This window comes from Macrosteles quadrilineatus, unplaced genomic scaffold, assembly GCF_028750875.1.
Source record: "Macrosteles quadrilineatus isolate MER2022 unplaced genomic scaffold, UCM_ALF_1.0 Scaffold_2__2_contigs__length_208266976, whole genome shotgun sequence".
Classification (NCBI taxonomy): domain Eukaryota; kingdom Metazoa; phylum Arthropoda; class Insecta; order Hemiptera; family Cicadellidae; genus Macrosteles; species Macrosteles quadrilineatus.
Window position 1 is genome coordinate 165,968,551 of NW_026542595.1, and position 23,885 is coordinate 165,992,435.

At 33.4% G+C, this 23,885-nt stretch overlaps 2 protein-coding genes across 3 annotated transcripts; both read left to right on the forward strand.

The window, feature by feature from the left end:
* Window positions 1-73: 73 nt before the first annotated feature.
* Window positions 74-5,001, forward strand: LOC128986833 (NADH dehydrogenase [ubiquinone] iron-sulfur protein 4, mitochondrial-like). The gene is made up of 4 exons (XM_054407388.1): window positions 74-216; window positions 1,375-1,516; window positions 2,965-3,140; window positions 4,613-5,001. The coding sequence occupies exons 1-4, from the start codon at window positions 155-157 to the stop codon at window positions 4,788-4,790; spliced, it is 558 nt and encodes a 185-aa protein (XP_054263363.1). The 5' UTR covers window positions 74-154; the 3' UTR covers window positions 4,791-5,001.
* Window positions 5,002-5,744: 743 nt separating this feature from the next.
* Window positions 5,745-23,885, forward strand: LOC128986774 (post-GPI attachment to proteins factor 2-like). Of its 2 annotated transcripts, none has more exons than XM_054407294.1 (6): window positions 5,745-5,969; window positions 13,222-13,442; window positions 14,017-14,263; window positions 15,656-15,871; window positions 16,451-16,628; window positions 17,623-23,885. In XM_054407294.1, the coding sequence occupies exons 1-5, from the start codon at window positions 5,882-5,884 to the stop codon at window positions 16,576-16,578; spliced, it is 900 nt and encodes a 299-aa protein (XP_054263269.1). In that variant the 5' UTR covers window positions 5,745-5,881; the 3' UTR covers window positions 16,579-16,628; window positions 17,623-23,885. The 2 variants fall into 2 exon arrangements, with proteins under 2 accessions (XP_054263269.1, XP_054263270.1); XM_054407295.1 differs by lacking the exon at window positions 5,745-5,969 and adding an exon at window positions 8,101-8,321.

Genomic DNA, 23,885 nt, shown 5'->3' on the forward strand with positions numbered 1-23,885 from the left:
GTCTTAAAAAGAAGAAAAAAGTTAGGCAGAAGCAGACTAAAACTGTGTTTGTCAGCTGTTTAAAGGATTTTTCAACTTGGAAGAGGCATAGTTCTGTTTTCGTCGTCTTCGTCTAACCTACAAGTCAATCAGTGAGTTAATCACTATTGTGAAAATGGCACTTAGAATTTCACTTGGAATAGTTACGAATAGTCTAAAATCAGCAGCTTTAGGAAGGTAAGTTTGTGTTATGTTTTTTCTAAGACTTCGCCATTCAATTGGTGATTAGATAGTATGGTAAACTTTGACTTAGGATACCCTACATAACTTAGCCTAGGTCAAGCTTAAGCTAGCCTACTCAAGATTCCTATGTACCAAGCTTAAGATAGCCTACCTATATACCTTTAAGTTATTTTGATATGTTCTGGGCAGTCAACTGACTTACTCTCATTCAGATATGAAGGTCACTGGTTCGGTCCAAGTAAAATTGACTCAGGACCCAGATGCCATTTGTTTTAGGTTAGGCCTATCAATTAATGGTGCTAATCTATCAAAAGGTCAACGTTAGATTGTAACTAGACCAAGGTGTGGACCCATCCCTCGCCAAAAACGTTCGGGCAAAACTTTTATATGTCTGATAACAATTATGATACCGGTACATTTTATCTAAATATATAAAAGGCAAAGCCCTCACTGACTGACTGACTCACTCACTCACTCATCACTAATTCTCCCACTTCCCATTTACCTAGGAGGCTGAAATTCGGTATACCGATTCTTTGGGCATTAAATAGGAAAACTAAGTAGTTTTTATTCTGATCGGGCTTTCGGGCTCCGCCCCAGTGGCTCTGTAGTTTCCTATGTTGACCTTATGATTTTTCATATTTAAAAGGAATTAATGAATCTTAACAGCTGTTTCAATCAAGCAAGTTGGTTCTGTTCTATGATGTTAAATAGCATTAAAGCTACAAGGATTACCAACAGGGTGCAGCACTATTTTTTTTTTTTTTTAACTTATGACAAGAGCTAATTTGAAACCTAAAGGTGAGTGAGCGTAGTGAACGAACTTCAACCTGGAGGTGAGTTAGCGTAGCGAACGAGCTAACCTGAAGGCAAGTGAGCGCAGCGAACAAGCTCCAACCCAAAGGTGAGTGAGCGTAGCGAACGAACTTCAACCAGGACGTGATTGAGCCATGCGAATACTTATGAAGTTAAACGGGGCAAAGCCTGCAGGTACAGCTAGTATATAATAAGCTAATGTGTCTATTTGTTGCTGAACTTAGTTCGATCAATATGGAAGAATTAAGTTTATTTATCTGGTTGGAGTATTGTAGGCAAAGCAACTTATCATTCTTAACTTAATGGCCTATTCTAACTTAAAATTCCTTTTTGTAGGAATCGAGCAGTTGCAACAACTGCTGTTGCATGTAAGAATCTGAAAGATGCTCCGATCATTGATCCTGAGGAAGTTATCCTACCACCTGAGGCTGTAGAACATGAGAAACAGTTGGAGGGCTACATCACTGTAGACACTCCAGTAAGTACCATAAGTTATTTGCCATCTTATACAGTTTTTTACCAAAAATTAAGCAAGTTAATATTCATTGAATTCCATTTAGGCCTAACTTAAGTTAACGAACTGCAAATTTTAATAAGTTATAAGTATCCTACTGTAAATAAAATAATATCATTAATAATATACTTAAATGACAAACAACAAACATACCAATAATGACAAAAAATGACAGTACTACAAAGATAGTAGCCTAAAGATAGTACAAAGATAGTGCTACTGTTGTGGCTTAGTGTGTATGTCTAGTATGTACATAAGTATAATAGGCTATGTCTAGTAAAAGCCAAAGTATTTTTTTTGACATTAATAGGTTTTTACGTACCATTGTCAAATAGTCCAAAGATAAAGATTGCTCAGTAGCTTAAGAACATGTTTCCTTGCGAAGACAACATTCTAAAAGCTTGCAGCTCGTCAAGAACACGATAAAAACAAATACTACACGTATATAAACATAAAAACAATAGCCTAAGTATACACAAACATTTAGATAGCGCTATAATGTTACAGATTTAGTCTGGCACAGGGCGGGATTGGTTTTTTTTTTTTGTATTTGTCTACACCAGTGGCACTTTTAAGATTAGAGAGAGTGTTAGTCAAACGCTTTTTGGGAAAATGGTCCGAACCCATACGATTTGCGGGTGTGCCGGTAATTGAACCCTTCCCTCCCACACCAAAGTCTGTGACGCTAACCGCTAGCCTAGAAACATACGTCAAAGGTGTTTTATTGTTTGAAAAACAACTTGTGAATCATATGCAGGTGAAAGTCAGAATAAAACAGATACAAACAAGAGGGAGTCTACTCCAATGTTCTCTGTGGAGTATTAAGATATTGAGTATTACTTTATGTTATTTGCAGACAGAGAGATAGCAGATTTAAGTGTTAAACAAAATTAAACGTTTCTAAGTAGGCTATTACTGATATTATTTCTGGTTTTGTAGACAAAGTGTTAACATTGTCACCTTCAAATCTAAAAGTTGCTGTTTCAATTTTAAAGAAAAATTCTGGATACAGTTGCTATTTGTTGTTGGGCTATTAATTAAAGCTATCGTACAAGAGGCTGACAATAAAAACTGTAGCAACAAGACCAGGGTTGTACCGTTCCCTTAAAAAAAAACTTTAAATTGCTATTAGTGTTGATGAATACAAATAATATGTTGTTTGGTAGATAAAATCAAATTCTGGAGGAAAATAGGTATGAAATAAATAAACTATCTTCAGTTCTTTTAGATTCTTTAAATTTCTTCATTGAATGTTTCCTTAAAAGCTGGTTAACACCTGTTAATCACCTCATTTTGTTTTGCCTTTTGGCAGCTAATTTAATGTTAGGTGTTTGTATAGAGATTACTAATATACAACTGACCAATATAGGCCTACCCCTTCATAGTCGTCTCATGACATCTGTTTGTTACAGCTGGATATTTCAAAGATCACTGGAGTGCCTGAGGAGCACATCAAGAACAGGAGGGTCCACATTTACCAAACCCCCAAGAACGCCATGCAGTCAGGCACTGACAACGTAGGCCTTTGGGCGATGGAGTTTGAGACCCGCCAACGCTGGGAAAACCCGCTCATGGGCTGGAGCTCAACGTTAGTACTGAGTGATTTTAATAGATTATAGCATACAGAAAAATAATAAAATATACACCGTCAGCTGTGCTGCGGTTACCAGAGGTTCTGGCGCACACAGCTGGGAGCGCTGTGTAGTTTACGTAGCACGCACCCATAACCACATGGCCCTCCCAGTGGTGTGCGCCAGAACCTATGGTAACCGTAGCACAGCTGACGGTCTATATTTAATTATTTTTCTCTATGATTATAGGCTATGGTGAAAATAAATTAATTTAGCTTAAGTACTAGATCACTGCTTTTGAACTATGATAGTTATCTACTACTCTAGTGTTTTGACTTATCTCAGTTAGTTTTACCTTTGACTAATACAACTAGATTACATACTCATGTTAAAGTTGTCGCCAGATTTTTAATCAAAATTGTCGTAGTTGTTGTGAGTCACCAACAGATTGTGCTGATCTAAATCACACACTTCTGTCCAATACACAGATTTTTTAACAAAGTAAAAGTAATGGAATGACTTACTGTGAGCTATAGCAACTGTTATGACCAATAAATTTGGTCAGCAACCAAAAAAGGTTTAGGCTAAAATAGATTTTTAGACCCTAGCACATTCTGGGACTAGCTCACATTACTATGTTCTTTTTTGATAAAAAATTGGTGGCAGCTGTTACATGTAGATGGGATGTCTACTTCAAGTATCCAATAGTCAATGGTTTAACTAATTACTCCAAATATATCACTTATCTTATTCATGTGTTGTTAGCTATACCAAGCTAAATTTGTACCGAGAAAACGTTGTACCGATCTCGCTTTTTATTATTTTTATTATTATCAATTGAAAAGGTGATGCCACCTATGTCCATATTTTAACCCAAATTTGAGTGAAGGATGAGTGTAATGGAGTGAGATGATCTGTGTAGCTTTGTTACTGACTAATATCAGCTGTTTCATTAGTCATTAGTTTTCATCATTTATTCAAAGCCCTGCAGGAATGATCAGGAAAATCTGTGTCTCATTTTAAACCTTTAAAAAGCTACTGACTTTTCTCTGGATTGATCCGGCAACCGGATTGTTAGGCAAGCAGTATAACCACTCAGTCAAAATAAAATCTGTAAAGTACCAACGTTTTGTGGTGCAATAACGCCTATATAAAATACTAATTTTTAGTGGTTTTAAACACCTCAAAACAATCAATGAATGTAGATCGTAATTCTTAGGAGGATAATAGTATTCACCTTCAAATCTGAAGGTCACTGGCTCGATTCTTAAGTTCAACTCTGTTGTCTAGCTTTTATTATAAAATTTAAATTATATGCTTTTATAAATTAGATTAGTTAATTAAACCATAGATAAAACATACTCCCAACTTACAATTCTACTTGCGATTCTGATTCTGATTCACAATTCTGCAGCTGTATACAGTAGCTGAATTCCACAGCTAGGAAAGTGTCAAATTGATCAGAGTGTAAAATGTTTATTTTTTTCAGTGGAGATCCATTGTCAAACATGTCCCTGCAGTTCCGTAGTCAAGATGACGCCATTTCTTTCTGTGAGAAGAACGGATGGCAGTGGTTTCTAGCCCCGCCGAAGAAAGCCCAACCTAAACCAAAATCATATGCTTTGAACTTCTCTTGGGACCGGAGAACCCGAAAGTCTACAAAATAAACTAAAATTAAATATTACTATCCGTAGTATCATAACAGTAAAACTTCTGAATCAAGCCAGGTGTTTGTAAATATTAGTAATTTACTTTTTCATAAAATGCTTTCATTTACATTTGTCATGTATTATCTTGAAGTTGAATATAGTCTACCTGGAATCAATTTGGACTTGAAAATAGTGTTTCCTAAAAAATATATTATTGTTGTGGCTGAAATGTTTTATTTAATCTTACCTTTTCCTGATATATTGTTAGTTTTTGCAATATATATGAAGATTGGTTGCCTTAATTTAAAGGACAAGAAATTGCAAAGAGTACAAGCTGAAAGATTTACTTAAAACATGCAAGCTAAATAAAGACATAAGGTTGGTAAAGGCAGAAATGATATTTTTCCAAATTTTTAACTGAACAGCTTTGACATTCATTCAAAGATGATTGGAAATCTTCATACCTGCCAGGCATTCAAATTTTCTGCCAACTATGTAAGTAGATTTCCATCTTATAATAATTTGGTTTTTAAGTAAGAGGGACTGAGGACTATGATGTTTAATTTTTATACCGCCATCAGTATATACGAGAATTGTTTTCTTTAAGTGATTTTTTTTATAATTAAATAGTATGGTAGAGTAGATTGTTGTTTCAACAAATTGGAAAGGGTTCTTAAACAGACTGTTAGAAAAAACCAAATTTAAAAAAATTTAAATTAAAAAAAAATATTATTTTCTAATTCCGTCATATTAATTTTTTGAACACACAAATGTGGTTACCATTTGTCAGATGGAACTTATTTGTTCAGACTGAACACTGACAAGTGTATTGCGTTTATATCGCTAGAAACAACCAGTCTGTGAGTTTTAGTTTCATGAGTGCGGTATAAATTTTTCATTACTTTTCTTATTTGTGTTTTTTTTTATTTAAAAAAATACTCCTACCACTACGAAAATTATTAATTTGTTGGGGAACATTTAAATCATCAAATAAGAGCATTAGGTACTCAATTGAATTATGATTACACCATTTTACTTAACAGTTTTCAAGAAAACCAATACAGTTCTTTTGGTGGGTAACATTTTAGTATTTTGACTCTCAAACCTAAATGCACCTCACTCGCTGCCAGTTACATAAATGCTTCCATAAACGAAAAATGAATACGGATGGAGATAACAGTGAAATGATTGATATGGGTAAGAGTATACATTTTTTTAAATCAATCATTAAAATATTCTGAAATGCCATCTGACATTCTCAATAAGTTGAACTTAGCTCCAACACAAATAATTTGGCTTTGTAGGAAATTTGTGAGGATAAGAGTTGTTCCAAATCTCTGAAGCCAAAGAAGGTTTTGAAATTTTTTTTCTTGGTATAAGAAATTGTTATAGCTTGCAAGAAATTAGTGACTGTATAGAACACGGTATAGTGAAGCGACCTTCTCTTGAATCTTGAAATATCGCTGCCAGCCCAAAAATAAACCTCTTTCTACTACAAACCCTCTCCTGGCCTTTTTATATGTGAGCCACTTTCAAGAACTAGAAAAGTTAGTAGTTTTTTATGGTTCGAAACAGGACCCAGCTGTCCCTGATCGCTGATCGTTGGGCTTTAAATAAATTATCCTGACTGATGAAACAACTTATCTTAGTCATTTACATAGCTACACAGATCATCTCGCAACATTCTATAGATTTGTATATAGTGTGTATATAGATTCTATAGAACTGTATACACTAGCTCATCTTTCAATCATATTTTGGTTCAAATATACACCTAGGTGGCGTCCCCTTCTCAAAAGGATAACGAAAAACAATAACACAGTAGATCTAGCAAAATGTATTATAAATCTTGGTACTGTAGCAGCTATCTAACTTTTCTGTAGTCTTTCAGGTCAGATTATTGTGTTTCAAACTGATTATGGCCGAACTTAAATGCATATTGCACACGATGTAGAGCAAGAGAGGCACTGCAAGTGTTTTTCATATGATTAAAATTGTATATTAATTATGCCACATGAAGGGTTGGAAGGTCAGATTCACATAATTTAAGGAAAGGAAGGTCCCAGGTCCCTAATCTTCAGCTAAAAGTATTTCCACCATAGAGTTATTATAAAGTAGGTAGGTAGTAAGTCTATTATGGAAATATCGTTGCTATACACCTTGAAGTGAAAAAATTGATTTATTAAGGCTTTATATGTTAAGTATTGATAAACAAATAAAGTGATTTAAAAAAGTAAAATTTACCCCCGCAGCGAACCTGCAAACCAAGCGAATTTCAGTCTATAGCTGGAATTCCACTAAACTATTCCCTTAAAATTGTCAGATTTATTTTCTATTTACTCAGGTAGAGTTAGGTTTGCTGCTACAAGGAAGAAGAGGGGGGGGGGGGGGTTATTGAAATATAGATAGCTTAGTATGAAGTAACATTTCAAAATTTCATTAAAATATTATGTTCTTAGACAAGCAGGCTACAAGAGTTTTAATTCTCCATATAAGAATAACGTGGTAATTTTAAATTTCCCTTTTTTGGGATTTTTTCCGAAACCGTTAGACATACAACATAATGCTTCAATATACAAATTATTTGTTGTTTTTTTAGCTCTACAAAATGGTTCGGAAATAAAATGCACAATTTTATGTTTACAGTGTGAAAAATGGAAAACCCCATTACACCCATACCCCTCATAAACAACTGTTCTCATAGTCCGATCATGCTGGTTCGCGAACTCGTTAGAATGAAAATGTAGGTTTACACGTTTATACAAAATTTCATCAAAATCAGATAATTTTTGCTCGAGTTATCGTGCTAACACACACATATATAAATCTCTTGTGTTTGTGTATACATTGTATATATGAATTTGAACTGATGGTGTTTTTGGCCTCAAGGGACCTCAAAACGAAAAAAGTTAATCGGTCCCGGGTCCAGCCAGGTCTTACCCTTTGAGACCTAATAGCTTATTCCCTAAATGGGAAAAAAGGGTCAAAAAGGCAATTACAGTATTTAGAAATTAATGTAACATATTGGGGTTCTACACATCAACAAACCTAAACATAAATCATTATTATACATACATCAATATATGCGTTTTATGCTATATAATTATTCCACCATCTAATATACCTCAAGTCAATCAAACTAAAAAATTAAATGACTATGCTATTATATGTGGTTTTCTTAAAGTATGACATTCAGAAAAGGTAATGAAATGTTGGTGGCTTTGGGTTGTATTGATTTTAAAACAGAAACAACATTATTATGCCAGCTGTGGCCCTCAATAACGTCAGCTCGGTCAGCTGTGTGGCGTCTGTTCAGTTTTCATTAGATATTAGATTATAGTGTAGACGTCAATATTTGTTACTATCACCTACGTCCAACGAATTATAACAATATTGAAATAACTGAATATTTATGGCAAATACTGTACAAAATATAATGTAGTTGTAGAATTGCAAGAATAAATTATTTCTGATTCGGTTAATACACAACAGATTTAAGAATGATATCTTTGTTGCTCTCATAGTCCGTTGGCAGATCACCATTTTTAGGTATTTATTTATAAATATTAATGTTTAATGTAGTTTTACTTTTATGATTTTAGTTGGTACTTAACCGTGATGATTGAGTTACAGAGATAAATAAATAGATAACTCATGGTCGAAATCAATTTGAACGTATTAAAAACATTTTAGGTAATTTTATTTTATAGCGTATGTTTTGCAACTAAGAATTTTATGACCCATGTTTGCTTTGTCTAGATGAAGAATTAACATAGGAATGCTTGTTGTATTAAAACTATTTACCATTAAAGCTTTTGTTGTTTGACATTCTAAGCTAAGCTATCCGTTTCCAAACAAAACATAAAAATAAAATGTTTAGTATATTTTGTATTATTGATTTTAATTGACAATGTAAAATTGAATTGTACATCACAAATCAGGCCAAAGTAAGCTATGATATTAATTTGAAAAGAAGGCTTGATTAATTCCAATGAAATGTCCTCTGAATTCTTTCTTCTAGGTCTAGAAAGGTTATGTTAACTTAGTGAGTTTGTCTGATTGGGCTTAAGCATAGCTTTCAGACCTAGCTCTAGTGATTTTGTCTGATTAGGTTTAAGCGTAGCTTTCAGATCTAGCTTTAACTATTAAGACTAATATAGGTAAATACAGCAAGTCTGTAACAGATCTGTAAACCCATCTAACTTAGGTAAGTTAGGCCTAGGCTTTCAGCGCAATGAGGACACATAGGCTACAATAACTTAAGTTAGCAAATTTGCGAAAAATGAATTTGCCTTTGAGTATCACCTTTTAGCGAATTTCCCTATAGGGAAGTAGCTATTACCGTAGGTGGCATGGTAAGACCTAGACCCGGGACCGATTTACTTTTTCATTTTGATGTCCCCAGAGGCCAAAAACACCATTCGTTCAAATTTTTATATATGTATATATATATAGACATATATATATATATATATACGTCCGTGAACGCGATAACTTGAGTAATTTTTGTCCGATTTTGATGAAATTTGGTTTAAAGGTGTAAAGTGGGATAAACTTGAATGAGTTCGCGAACCAGCACGATCGGACCATGGGAACGGGGCTTTACAGTTTTTTGGGGTCAAAATTGGTTTTTCTCACTTTTGACCCTCAAAACACAAAATTTCCCGATTTCTCTTTAGACCTTTTTAAAGAGCTTAAAAAAACAAATAATTTAGTATATAAAAGTATTTTTGTTCGATTATTAGTAACGGAGAAAATTTAAAAAATTGTAAATTTAAAATTCCTATGTTATTCTTAAGGAGAATATTGTCAAATGTTGTAGTTTGCTTGTTTATGGATATATTTTGATCAAACTTGGCAAATTTATTTATTTTGTACTAAGCTATCAATATTTTACTCAAAAACACACTTTATTAGTTTCCTTGTAGCAGCAAACCTAGGTACTCGTTAAACCTAATGTTATTAAAATATATTTAACTGAAAATCAATTCAGACAAATGGAAATTCGCTTAGTCGGCAGGTTTGCTGCAGCGGGGGTATTTGTAACTATACTTGTTATGGGCCTAATCAAAATTCTGCCTCTAGTGTCTAAACGGTACTTACGTATTATACGGAGGCCACTTATTTTACAGCACGCTGCGGCGGTTAGGTTAGGTTGGGTTATCATAAGTTTTTATGACTCATCTCGTATAGTTCGATTCATAACGAAACTAGGAAAGTTCTACAAACATATTTATGATAACCCAACTTAACCCAACCGCCGCAGCGCGCTGTAAAATAAGTGGTTTCTGTATAATACGTAAGTACCGTCTAAACTATATGCCTAGGTGTTAAAGTAAATCTAACTATTCAATATGCATAGGCACAACTTTTGGCCTCAATATATAAAGGCCGCAGCTGGTAATTTCACACTTGACGTCCTAATTGTCATGGTAATGACAATCAGTGTACTTATCTAGAAGACCAAAACAAAAATCCCACTTAGGCCTATTCCTATTGGGTTGTAAAAATTCCATTTCATTCCGCTTTTATAAATTAATAATCATGTTTTATCCCACATATATTTCTCCGTTAGCCTATATCCAGAGTAAACTTTTATAGTGTAATATGTTTAAATATTTCTTTAAACCAATATTGCAATATAACTTAAGTTAGGCCTATTATGCTAAAATAATTTAATCAATTGAGGTTGGTTTTATCTGAAAATCAGTTTGATAAAGAAAAAAAAAACCCCAGAGCTAAAAATCCTCTTTTATCTCGCATCCCCTTTACACATGGTATAAAATCCTGTGCATAGAAATATGGCTGCACTTAAGTTTACGTCCTACACTCATTCGAATAAATATATCGGTTGATATATCGATTATTTAATTCGATATATCAAGTTTGGTTAGGTTAAGTTTAACCGAATGAAATAGTCTAATCGATATATTGAATGATCTACCTATATATTGAATAATCTATATCGATATTTTTCATTCGAATGAGTGTAGGACGTAAACTAAAGTGCAGCCAGAAATACTGATAACAATAATGACAAACGTGTTAACATTAGCATTGCACATACGCTTCATATGATCTGGTGCTACAGCTGTTTCTGTCGGCCGGGACTGCTGAGTTGCCACTTTTATCTCGCTCGCCGCCGCCTTAATTTATACTTATAAGATTAGGCCATGGATTAGCTAAAATAATTTTGTTCACACCTGTAATATTGCCTTGTCATTATTAATCTGCATGAATGTTATGGTACGAATGATGATGCTGAAAAACAATCCATAGCCCTTGACTCCTTTATGACAAAATAAGCGTTCTTATCCATCTATGATGTTGAAAAAAAAATTGTGCTGGCAAGTATTGTTGCAAGTGCAACTTTGTCAAAGCTTGTTACAAATCAAATCAACATAGTCTATGGTAATTGTAACTATTTATTTTGATATTTTGGCTTGTTGCAAGCTTTGACAATGTTGGACTTTCAATAAAACTGGCCAGCACCTTTTTTTACAAAATGTCAATGACAAAAGTCTAGACTACAAACAAAGGTAAAGAAGCCTTTGATCACTTATTTTCCTCCATTGTCTATCACCCCATCAATTTTTAAGCCAACTCAGTGTAGGCCTAAAGCTGTATAATTAATTATTTATGATCATCACAATTTTAGATATCTTACTTAAACCATATTAAAAAATATATCTTGTGGTTAAATTTGACTGATTTTCATGTTGTGGTTATATGCAATACTGTATGTTCAATTTCTTTTTATGGGTCTGAAAAATTTTTTAGTAACTAAAGCTAGTATTTTGAACCATTAGGTACCTTAATTTATTTTCATTGATAAGCTATACAATTATCCAGCAAAGGGGGTTTACTCAGAGTAAATGACGAAACCTATCATGAAACTATACTGTTGGCCAAAGATAAATAACTATCTGGATGTCAAAACAATCATAAGCTTTATACATTCATTTGAAAACATTGCAGGTCCTAAAATAATTTCGGTCCTGTAACTTATTACGTCCACAACCTAAAATCTTTGGGGTTTGTTGTCAATTTATTATAAATTTCGACATTTCAATGAGTGATGTTCTAGAATGTCCTTTTCAGCTCAATGTCATGTTTTACAAAACGTAGTTGGTTAAAAACCTTGGAAGTTATGAAATAAGCATCCTATTAATTAATCAACTGAATGCTAGTAACTAGTAACGCTAGTAGTAGGGTTGTGAATAGCTTCAAAATTAAACACCCACAGTAGGGTATTTAAATTATTTGATTTCTTTCTACTAACGTAATGAATCTCCTAAGATTAGCACATAAAATTGCTTTTGAATTAGGATTTTTAGCTTCACTATTGAAATCAGCCAGGTTTTAATAGAAAGAACCAGAAAGAGCAAAGTTAATTGGGCATAATTGGCTCCATTCAAGATGTCAGTTCTTTTATAATGGCAGTTATGTTGAAAATTTGACCTCAATTAACATAGCCTAGATTGAATTAATTATTATTTATGAGGCCTGTCCGAGATGACTACTGACTATTTTTCATTATGTTGTTTACATAAACATAGGCCTACTGATATTTAATTTCAACATGTCTGTATTTTTTGTAAAATAACATAAATCTCAATTCCCTAAGTTGAAGTGAATAGAAAAGCAACAATCAACCAAAAGTCATTAAATTGTGTTTGGATTTTAGGATTTTATTTTTATAGCCCAAGTAGAACAATTTAATTTCAAATGTATTTCAGTTAAACTGATAGGTTTTAATAGTTAAAGATAGAGGCCTCGTTATTTGTTGAAAATTTTGTTCATTCCACAATTCATCCCTTAAAAATTTTCTCAGAGTGTTCTCAAAGAATTGCTTTACTAAAAATCGATCATTTTGTTTGTATTAACAGTTTCAGTCTAGTTTGAAATACCATGGTTGATAAAAAGTTCAAATAACTGTTATTTGTTAATCCAGAATTTATGATCTACAATGGGAGCAAGGTTAATTTTTGGATTGAATGTTTTCTTATATTCTTCAATTCATAAAACTTGGAAGTAAATAGTATTTTCTGACAGAGTGAATTGGTAAATCGCTCTATCCTCTTGTATTTTTATCAGATATTGCGTATTGTTAACCATAAATACTGCAATATGAGGTTGGTGGTGTAACCAACCTGCAATGGAGGTTGTAGGTTTAAGATCAAGATTGTTTCTCTCTATCTCAAACACCAGTTGAAAATTACTATGACAGTGAAATATCCTTGTTGTGTACGGTACTAGAAAAATATTGACTTTGTTACTAACTGTTTAGCTAAAGATTTATAACTCATGTAAAGTTTTTGTGTTTCTTGCATCAGTATGATTTTTTCAATTCAGGTAAGCCTGCTTTTCCATCTTATATTATTGCATATTTTGTGTTTCTATGCCATTGACATTTTGTTATTGATACTTATGCCTGAACCGGTTCCAGGGTGGCATGAGAGGTTGGGAGGGATGCCTAGTAAACCAGTGATGGTAAACACAACTGGTTACTTACCTCTCAACTATCGCCAGTCCAAGGGCTTCGTTGTCCGAATCCCGTTTGAGAAGCTCGCTTGGAGCACCTGTCTGCTGCCCCTCAGCAGTTTTGTTTTTTGCGTCATCTGGTCCTTACTCTACAACTTCGATGACTCCACCTTCACCCATTGCAAGGTATACGATTTTGTAACTGTGTTTTTGTAATTCTTGTTGAATAGAAAGTGATTTTTGTCATTGTGAGAATTGTCATTCGCCGGGTCTGATTATGATTGGAGTGTCCAATCGAAATCAATCACCACTTACCATCTTTAAAGTAGGCTATATTTACCGTCGTGTGAGTAACAGTATAAGCGTAAATATATGTTTTAAGTTTTATAACATGTTTCTTTTATTTACTTTCCGTAAAGTGATTTTGACAGCCACTTTAGTTACATTTCAACATAATAGACATGATAGTTACTTCTTTTAGAATGAGTTGTGTAATAGAAGCCGAAAGAGTTTGATGCATTGTTGTTGGTTTATAAATTTGAAAAAAGACCACTTAAGCAGACTTACACTATTTAACATGTGTAAATTTTCAATACAAATCAAAGTAACAAAAGTGTAATGTAGGCTTACTGGGTTACATTAAATACATTTAGTTAGGCCTACCTAATTTTGAATCCGTCAGAGACTAATTATTTTAACAATGAATAGGGTTTCATAGGACTATAGAGTACTAGAGTACTGATGTTAGTTTCATTTGTAGGTGCCAAACTTCCTTCCGTCAATATCGGCGGCAATCGGCAACTACAGAACGCAGAGGTTTGTGTGGGGCACAGCTATCGCGGTCCACGCAGGACCCAGATTTCTGTTCACTTCCATGTACCGTCAATACTACAAGGACATACTCAGTAACGGGGCACAAACATTGGCTTCCGTCGCGTGCTTCCTTAACGTCGTGGAGAACGTTGCTCTCATCGGCTTAACGTTCATCCCGTCCGCATACAACTATGGTGAGTGCAAGGAAATTAACTTTATATTTACGTCCGTTAACGTTATTTACGTAAAAAAATTATACTAATCTTGGTATATCAATTATGAATTTTGAAGGCTATTAACTATGGCAGTCACTGACAATATCCACATTGGCTTTGCCTTAACAAAGTTTAACGTGTCCCCTTTCTATAAACCCATTAGCAGGTACTTACTCGGTCTACAAAACGGACTAGGCCTACTTTGGCTTGTGACTATGCCTGGGATGAGATTACCCAGCAAAGAACACATTGTAGAGGAAGGCTTCTTCACTTCCAAGACTTTTTTGAAAACTGGAAGAACACGCTCTCTTGTTTAGGAATTACAAAATACAATGGAGAGACCCTGAAAACATATCCTTTAAGAGTAGTTTTTAAACAATTGAGTAGGTAAAATGTACTATAGCCTAGCTAGTAGCTACTAAGAAATTTTACAGTAATTATTCTTGAAATCTCATGTATCAGGGCAAATCTAGTTAAAAGCATGTACAGTAGAATTCCAACCATCCAAACTCCAGCTATCCAAATCGCTTACAGAAAGAATGAAAAAACCACAGTAATAAGAATTGTTGTTTAGTTAGGCAAAAGCCAGGAGCGAGGCAAAATCTAAAAACTCTTGCGCTGTTGTGTGGACATCAAAATCATGCAGAAAAAATCTTGCACATCTGCCTCGGTCTTGTAGACATCATCATTCTTCTAAAAATCATAACCGTCCTCCGCAATCGCGGTGAAAGCATGAATTTTTTTTCACAAAATCTTTGCAGACACGTTCTGCGATCGCAATAGTAAAACTCAGTTAGCCTCTTTCTGTAAAATACTTGATTATCCAAAAATGTATTACGGTCCCAATTTATTCGGAAAGTTGGCGTTCTACTTTACTTTATCTCATTCAATTTGAATACATAAAATAGTTTTTCAGGCAATTATCACAGCTGTATTTAATCTGCACTAAGTAGGCCTATTGACACTCTGCCTAAATGGAGTCAGGGTAAATGTATGTAAGTGCATTGACAAAAGCTGTTCAATAACTTTTGGGAAAAGCGTTTGAGTATCCGGCGTGGCAAAAATTTGTATTTCTGTTTTCTTGTCTTTTTAGAACATTACACCCACTGTCCTAAATCTATACATGGAAAATTAGAATGGATTTGTCATTTTCTTAAATTAGGCCTACATCAAGTAACCGTTACCGGTACTCAATTATTTGGGGGTAGGCTATCATCTGGATGGATTGAAGTTGAAGACCTTATCTCTGAGAGTGTTACATAATGTACAGTCTTACTTTCATGCTGTGACTGTACCCAATATTTTAAAATTGAAAATAGTGCCCATATCCCCCACCTGATATGTTTAACCAGTCCAATGTTTTGTTTGCAGCTATTCACGAGAAGTGTTTCATGACGTTCATGCTGACGTCGGAGCTGTACATGGTGCTAACTTGTGTTCTACTGACGAGGTACAGAGCACAGCCTCCCAGCAATGTAGAGAGCAAGTCGCTGAGGCTCAAGTACCAGCTGTTAGCCATCAATATGGTGTCCTTCGCCCTGGCTGGATATTTCTTCATCAGACACAACTTGTATTGTGAGCCTGGGGGTAAGTTTGTAATTCCAAAGTTAAATTGACAAATACTTCAAAACAGGAAATGTTTGTTGATTGTACAATACCGTAGTCTTAGTTTATTTATTGAAATCAATCATTTAGTTTTCTGTTTAGTTCTTTATGAATTTAAAAAATGTTTTGTCACAGTAATATTTTATTTTTATAGACTTGTTTTTTCTGACCTAATATACACACACCTAATTTACAATTACGAAATGAAAACGTCTTTACTTGATTTTTCTATTTAACCTTCTTAGAAAACTTTCAAGGAAGTATAAAAATAAAATTATCAAGATTAACTTTTTATCAAGATTTAATAAAAAACCTTTTAGTAAATAAAATAGTAAACATTTTTTAATCAGAATTCATTTCCTACTACTCGAACGTCAGTTATTAATAAATAATAATAATACAGTATTACCTTCTACCGTACCAAATAAATGTAGTCTACGATGTGTAAAAGGTAATGTTATTATTATTTATCTTTTAATCCCTTTCTATCCTGTCATGAATAAGCTTGATATTTATTTTGATTTCTACGATGCAGACTTGATAACTGTGTTTCCCCTACAGTGTACTCGTTGTTTGCGCTGTGTGAATACGTAGTGGTCCTGACCAACATGGCGTTTCACATGACTGCGTCGTGGGACTTCCACGGCCGCCAGATAACCATCGACCAGTACGGACTCGACATTAGCTGACGGGTCCCCTTGCTGGGCTCGTCCGACGGATAACAGACAGCCTCCTCCGGGTATGTAACTGTTCTTGTATAATCATCATCATCATCATTACTTTCAGTCTGATGTATGTATGACACTTGGGCTTTTTGCGCCCCATTGAAAAACCTTTAGAAACTTAGAACCTGATTAGGGATGTTGCAATACTAACGATACCATTTCTCTTTCAATACCCATAGTAGCAATCTGGGTATTTGAAAGAGTATATGGATACTTTACTACATGCAGTGTCTTATCTAACAATCGCTTTTCTTTAAAATTTTATTTATATTGAAAAAAAATTCAAAATTGATTTCTTTTGAAGCTTGTTTATTACAAAAGAAGCCTATTTTATTCAAAAACATTTTAAATTACCTTTTTAAGTGGAGTTTGCAGCAGCAGTAGGCCTAGTAATCAAAGTAATTACAGTAGACTATTGGTAATGCACAAGTGGATTAACCATGCTGCAAATTAGTCACGATTGGAAAAAGTACATAGGGCCTAGTGTAATTTAAAATGTAGTAGGCCTACTTTATACAGCGACAACCAACATGTTTAGCTTCCCATAATCATGTAGGTAGCCTATAAAGTTACCGTTTTTTGCTTCACCGTTCAACGATGAGTCACTGATTACAACCGATGAGTTGATAAGTTACATTTTGTTTGTTTTTATATTTTCGTTATTGTTAGGCTTATGTATTTTATCCCTCAGTCTAGTCCACCCCTACACTCAAAAATGTTAATATTTTATTATGTATTTCTATAATATTAGTAAATCACCAAATTTGAATCTGAAAAAAATGTTGCATACTTATATTTTTACATATAGGCCTAAGTATCCTTAAAAATTGACTGGTAGTTCCACAAAAATTCCCCCAAAACCCTAGAGTTTTGTAAGGTGTTGAATTCACCATTTAACCATATGCTATATAGTTATACAATATGCATACAATAGGCCTACTCAGTTATAGAATACATTTATACAAAACATGAAACCATTACCAACTAACTGGTTTGAAAATATTGAAGGTCTGAAACTTCGTCCAATCCGGATAATTCACCGGAGGGCGTCGACCCGGAGTTTGTGCGGCTGCCAGAACATCGGCCGCGGGTGTTAGCCAACTACCCACCCTACCCGACGGCACCCAACATCTACGTAACATTCCTGGACCCTCTCAACTACCCGGACCCGCTGCCCGAGTGGTATCTGTCCATAGACCACCCCCAGCCGTGGGCCTACTACAATGTTCTCAACGGACAAAAACACTTTGTCATTTCAGTACTTAACTCTTGATATTCTCCCCTTTGCAGGGAGTATGGTGTAATGCTTTGAATGTAGGCTTGTTTTCCGTTCGGACTTAAGACTGTGCTGCTCCGTCTTGACCTACTGGCTGTTATTTTTGTTCGGTAGTTTCGTGTAGTGGAAATGTTTTTTACGATTTTTCATAAGTAGTCGTATGAAAGTATTACTTGTAGTTTTAGTTGAGGAGTGGGTTATGGTGATTACTTAATTGTCGTATTTTGGTTTTGTTTGGTAAAATACGTATTGAAGTATGGTAATCATTTAAACATTTTCCTCCGGATCACGTTTGAGCAGAATTAAAATTAAAATTTCTTGATGAGTGATTCTCCAAAAATGGTAAAGTGATTTAAGTTTATAAAACGTAGGTTCATTTTCAAGTAGATTACCTAGTTATTTAAAAAATCCTCTTTACCCTGGAGTTATGAAGAGTATCATTTCAATAACTCTTGGTATTCTCATCGAGAAAGAATCTTAACCTCTTACCTAAACCAGGACCAGGATCATTTTGACACTATTGTACTACATGTATTCAACATTTTACTTAATAATCAGTTATTATTTGAAACTTTAAAATCGGTGTTGATAACTGCCAAATGATTATAAGTTGCATTTCAGAAATAAATAATGTTAGTGAAGCAAAAAAGGATTTATTCATATTCATATAATCGTTAACAAAAGTAACTATTGAATATGAATCTTCTCATAGTTTGGAATCTCTTGACTATTTTGTGCAAATACTCGTAGTTAGATATTTTTTATACATTTAAATCTCAGGTATTTTTGTAGTAGTTTTTTTCATGTATGGGTCCACGATTTCCTTTTGTTTTTGACAATTTCACAAACTGCATTCACTATTAGGAAAACATTAAACAATGTAAGGCGATGAAACATTATAAATATGTAGTTCATAATTTATTGGTCTTCTTGATATACGTAAGTCAATGATCTGATCACTATGTTATTCTTGCAGCTTCCAAGTTTGAATTGTGTTGGTAATACCAAATGTTTGTAATAGTTTTATTTAAATACAAAGATTTTGCTTGCACCTTAAGGACAATATTCACAGCTGTATGTTAAAAGTTTATCTTAGCTGTTATTAACAGTAGATATCACTTATTTATCGTAATACTCATAGACAAAAATACGCTGTTGAAGGGTTTGCAAGAGTTAGCCTACTATTTCAGTTTTCATGGAAATAATATAGTTATAACTGCGGTAGTTGTAATATTTAAATTGTTTACAGTGACTTTTCATTTAATGACTTATTAAATAAATGCAATAAATGCAAGCAGGTCCTTTATTGCTTTTTAAATGCTCACTTTCTGTAAAGTTATTGTCTTCCATAATTTTAACTGTTCGACTAGTTTCTGTTTTGTACAGTACAGTATCTTTTCAACTAAGAACTAATCATTGTTGTGGAGATTATTAACTAGAGATTGTTCCAATTGGAAAGGTTGTGTGTTCCTCTGTGTTTAAGATAAGCGTGTTGAACTATTTGTCGTGATTAACTTAAACATTAATCAATATTTTTCCATTTATGAAAGTAAAACTAATATTAACTTAACTTTTTTGTGAGATGCAATTTGCTGAAATATTAATTATTGAGTATTTGTTTCAGAGGAAAGATAAAAAACTGTTAGTTTGGTGTTTTGTTTTATCCATTATAGATTTTTTTCTTATCCATCAAAATCGGTAGGAAGCTCTTCTCAAAACTTGATTGCAAGAAAATAGATAAACTAATAATAATGGTACTATTTTACCTCCGTCATGTAATGCAATTTGTTTGTCGAGATCAGTAGACAAACATGTTTTGCCGCTGATATGGCTTCGTCAGGGTAGCAAAAACTAATCTGTCATAACTGTCACACACGCAAAAATAACGAAATACGTAACAAACATTTAGATATAATACTGATAGGCCTATCACACAACGTGAACGTAGACTTCTTGGTAGAATTTGTTTTGTTTTGTCTATTACATGCGCTGGAACAAACATTATTTGCGAAGTGTGATAGGTCTATCAGTATTAAATCTAAATGTTTGTTTTTGTATTTATTTATTCATTTGTGTGCATGTGACAATTATGTCAGATAAGTGTTTGCTTTCTTGCCGTTGCCGTGTTTTCTTGCCGTTGCCGTGTTGGCAGTGAAACATAGAGATCCACTAGGTAAAATAGTATTTTTTTATCCTAGGACGCTAGGCACGAACCTGGAATGTTTTTTCACATTACTTCAGGCTAAACCTAGGGGTTGCAGCATTATTACTTGTATAAAATCCATTGGTGATTTGGCAGGATTTGAATCCGGGACCTCAGGAATTAAAGTCCCGCGCTGTAACCACTAGATTAGTTCGCTCCCCCCTACTATTACTTAGTACCATTAATAGTCATTAGAGTAATCCCGGCCCCCAACATGGAATTCATAATACAAATTTTATATATGACTTTAAAATCTTTTTATGATCATTGTAAATTGAACAATGGTTGAATTAAAGGATATAAACAAAACCATTTCTTTAAAATTCTGCTTAAAGCAATATTTGAAATTGTGCTACTTTTTTTATTCGAACCTGCCAAACATTGGCATGCTCATTAAATGCAACTCGAGGCTAGAAATGTAACCAAATCAAATACTCAATTAAACTACTCATTTGTATGTATTTAAAAATCTAAACCCAAATAATTCAATATCTTTTATTATGGAAGGGAAATTCCTAAGAAGATCTGTGCCACCCATATCAGTACATTTTAAATACGTTGTTTAAGTTTGCAAAATGTATCGATAAAAACCGTTTATGCTAGACAATTTATTTTGTAAGTTCCAAAATCATACCATATTTGGGTATATTGTTGGCAACCTCTGGTTAATCATTAAAACCTTAGCTTTTTGTTTTTATTAATAACATATCTGTTAAAATATAAAATAATTTTACTATTGTTGATAGTTGTTAATGATTAATTCTGTTTTCAGTAAATTCTATAATTACTGTTAGTTAAATCTCTTGTGCTATATTGCACTATTGTTTGGCCTATTGTCAAAAAAGTGTTTCAGGCAAGAACTTTTTCTGTATTTAAGTTTTTTAACCCTGAAAATCATTTGGCCATTTTTATCCCCCTTCATTACTTATGTATCAGGAAAAAATCGTGTCTGTTTTGAATTGTACATTGTTTGTAATTTTGATTGAAACCCCTAAGGTGTGATGTTGGTGGTGCTATTTGATTACAAGGAGATTGTTTAACAACCTCAGTTTGACGATTTCTGTGTTTAAATATTATTTTAGATCATAATTAGTTATTTTTCTTATGAGATTTAATATGATAAAATATATAACTATTGAAACTAAAGTGGATAGTAAACTATCAAGCAAATGTTATTAGTTAAATATAGTTAGATTTTATTTTGATTTTTAACTTTTGTATTGTAACTATCGAGATTCATTTGGTGATTACAATCAGTATTAAAATCACAAAATATGTTAATTTTAAATTATTTGTTAGAAGTTTATTTCTTATTTTAATCCAATTTATTTTAACAAAGTCTTTATTAAAGATCTGCATTCATGTTTTGTTCAAGTATTCTTGATTTTACTGATTCCAAGAATCTAGACAGACTATGTAATGCTTGTGATATTATGTACTTTATAATTTGTAAATAAAGATACTGTTTATTATATAGAAATCTGGACTGTTTACAGGTTTTATAGGTTCTCTTTGTGATGGATTTCACAAAAAAAGATTTAAAATTTAAACTGTAAATATTTTATGGCATTGTATAACTTATTTAACATTTTGTAACTATTAACAGATTACACTGCTGCACTTTTGATCGCTTTTAAAAACTTTAAATCCTGATTATTATTTTCTTATTCAAAACCTGTGTATTGATGTGTTTTTGGTAATATTGGTGCAATATGTAAAGATAGCGTATACTTTTATAAGTCCTAAAATTCATTACTCATTCAGAATATGTTATTTGAAAGTACATTAAATTTATTATTATTTTACTGACTTAAACTTATTATTATTGAATATAATATTTCCCCAAACTATTAAAGTTATTATTTTGGGTTTTAGTTAAATTTTAAAGGAAATCCAAGTAAGGATTTTTAAAGGAGTAGAGTTAATCTGAATTACCTGGGAAAATTCCTCGACTAATAGATACAAAATAAAAGTCACAATCATTTATCTTTATTGTTTGCATTTTGATTCAAATGATCGTAGATGTTTCAAAATTTGTGCTTTGAGTGAGAAAATCAATATTTTCAGACGTTTACCTAGGCGTCTTAAGCTTACATATTAATATTACTCTTTTCCTTTTGTACTGAAAATTAAATTACTCTTAATATTTTTTGCTTCCATTTACCAGGATAATGTAGTTTATTTATAAATGACTCATTTAACATCAATAGTTTTATTTGGGTTAATTAATATCATCTTACCAAATCAACTTTTACCAATCCATTGGCCTATTTGCTGTACCGTACAACTGGACCACTCATAAATTCTATATTCACGCCATTTTTAACTCTGTAGTAAAACTGCTCTACTTCCAATCTACATGTTTTTGATTGGATTGCAAATGTGATGTAGGATTGTTTATATAATTATTTACAGTGACCTCTACAATATTAGACCTAGAATTCCCTAGTACAGAGGTCAGTAATGGAATCATAACAAATTAGGGCTAGCGAGATCATACAAATCTGTAAAACTATATCGGTTTTATTTACAAAATCAGCATTGTTGTGTTTATGAAGTTAAGTGTAACTCTGTTGTATGTGCTATAATTGTCTCCATTTTCACGAATTGGAGTTCACTGCTATCAACAAAATTATGAATCTTTTCTTTTACTTATTTATTTTTATCTAACAGGGGCAGGCCGAGACCATAAAGCCATCCAAAAAGTCGAATTATGGCGCACCCCAGACAGTTGTTTTTTTGATAGACCTTACAAAATCAGTCATCCGATGTAAGCCTGTAGTATTCCTATCAATTCCTCCTCGGGAAGATATCTACCTCTTACCAAATTTCCAAGAGTTATCCTTCTAGCATCAGAAAGCTTTTCACAATTAAAAAGCAGGTGACCAGCTGTCTCCTCTGACCTACTGCAGTGCCCACAGATTGGTTCACCATCAAACAAGCCCATCCGTTGTAAATGTTTCCTGAATCACCCATGGCCAGTTATCAGTTCCACTGTTAATTTAATTCTTCGCCTGTCTAGCCTCAAAAAGTCAGAGGCAACCCGTTTAGAAGGCCTAACAGTACGCTTGCTAACCCTAAGAAGGGGAGTATCAGCCCAACGTTTTCTGTGCTTTTATTTGGCCCATGACACAATAGAGGTGTACACGCTTTTTCGTGATATACCACAGAAGGGTTGTGGATCATAAATGTCTATTGAATGCAAACATCTCAAACTGAACTCCTAATTATCTGTGTTTGTGATCATCGTGTAGGATTATAATATTTGAAAAAATAAAGCAAATTATTTCAAAAATATCAATGAATGCTGCTATTTGTAAAAAAAATACCATTAACAAAGAATGACGCATGACTTGGCCAAAGTATTCTGGCGTTCTGTAGTGTTGACAGAAGTAAGCCAATGGATTCAATATGTTTAAACAGTCCAGATATTACTAAAGAGTGTAAATAGTAAATTTAATTTTCTAAGTCATTGAAAAGGCTTTAAATACTCTTAAGATACGTCTGATTCGTCAGCAGAGGTGTAGGGGATCTCAAAACTCTGGAACACACGGTTCAGTTTACATCAAGTATGATGAAAGTTCAATGTGTTCACTCGCTATGTCTAAAGTACAGTTTACACTTTTAATATATAGTGTGCATAGTGCGAAGATTAGGTTAAGATCCAAGATATTACATGTCGGAATGGCTATGTACTACAATATTTTTATTAATTTGTAATCAATGTAAATATCATAACTATCGTTAGCTTCCGTGTAGTTGATTTTCAAATTTTTTAGTGTATATGTTATT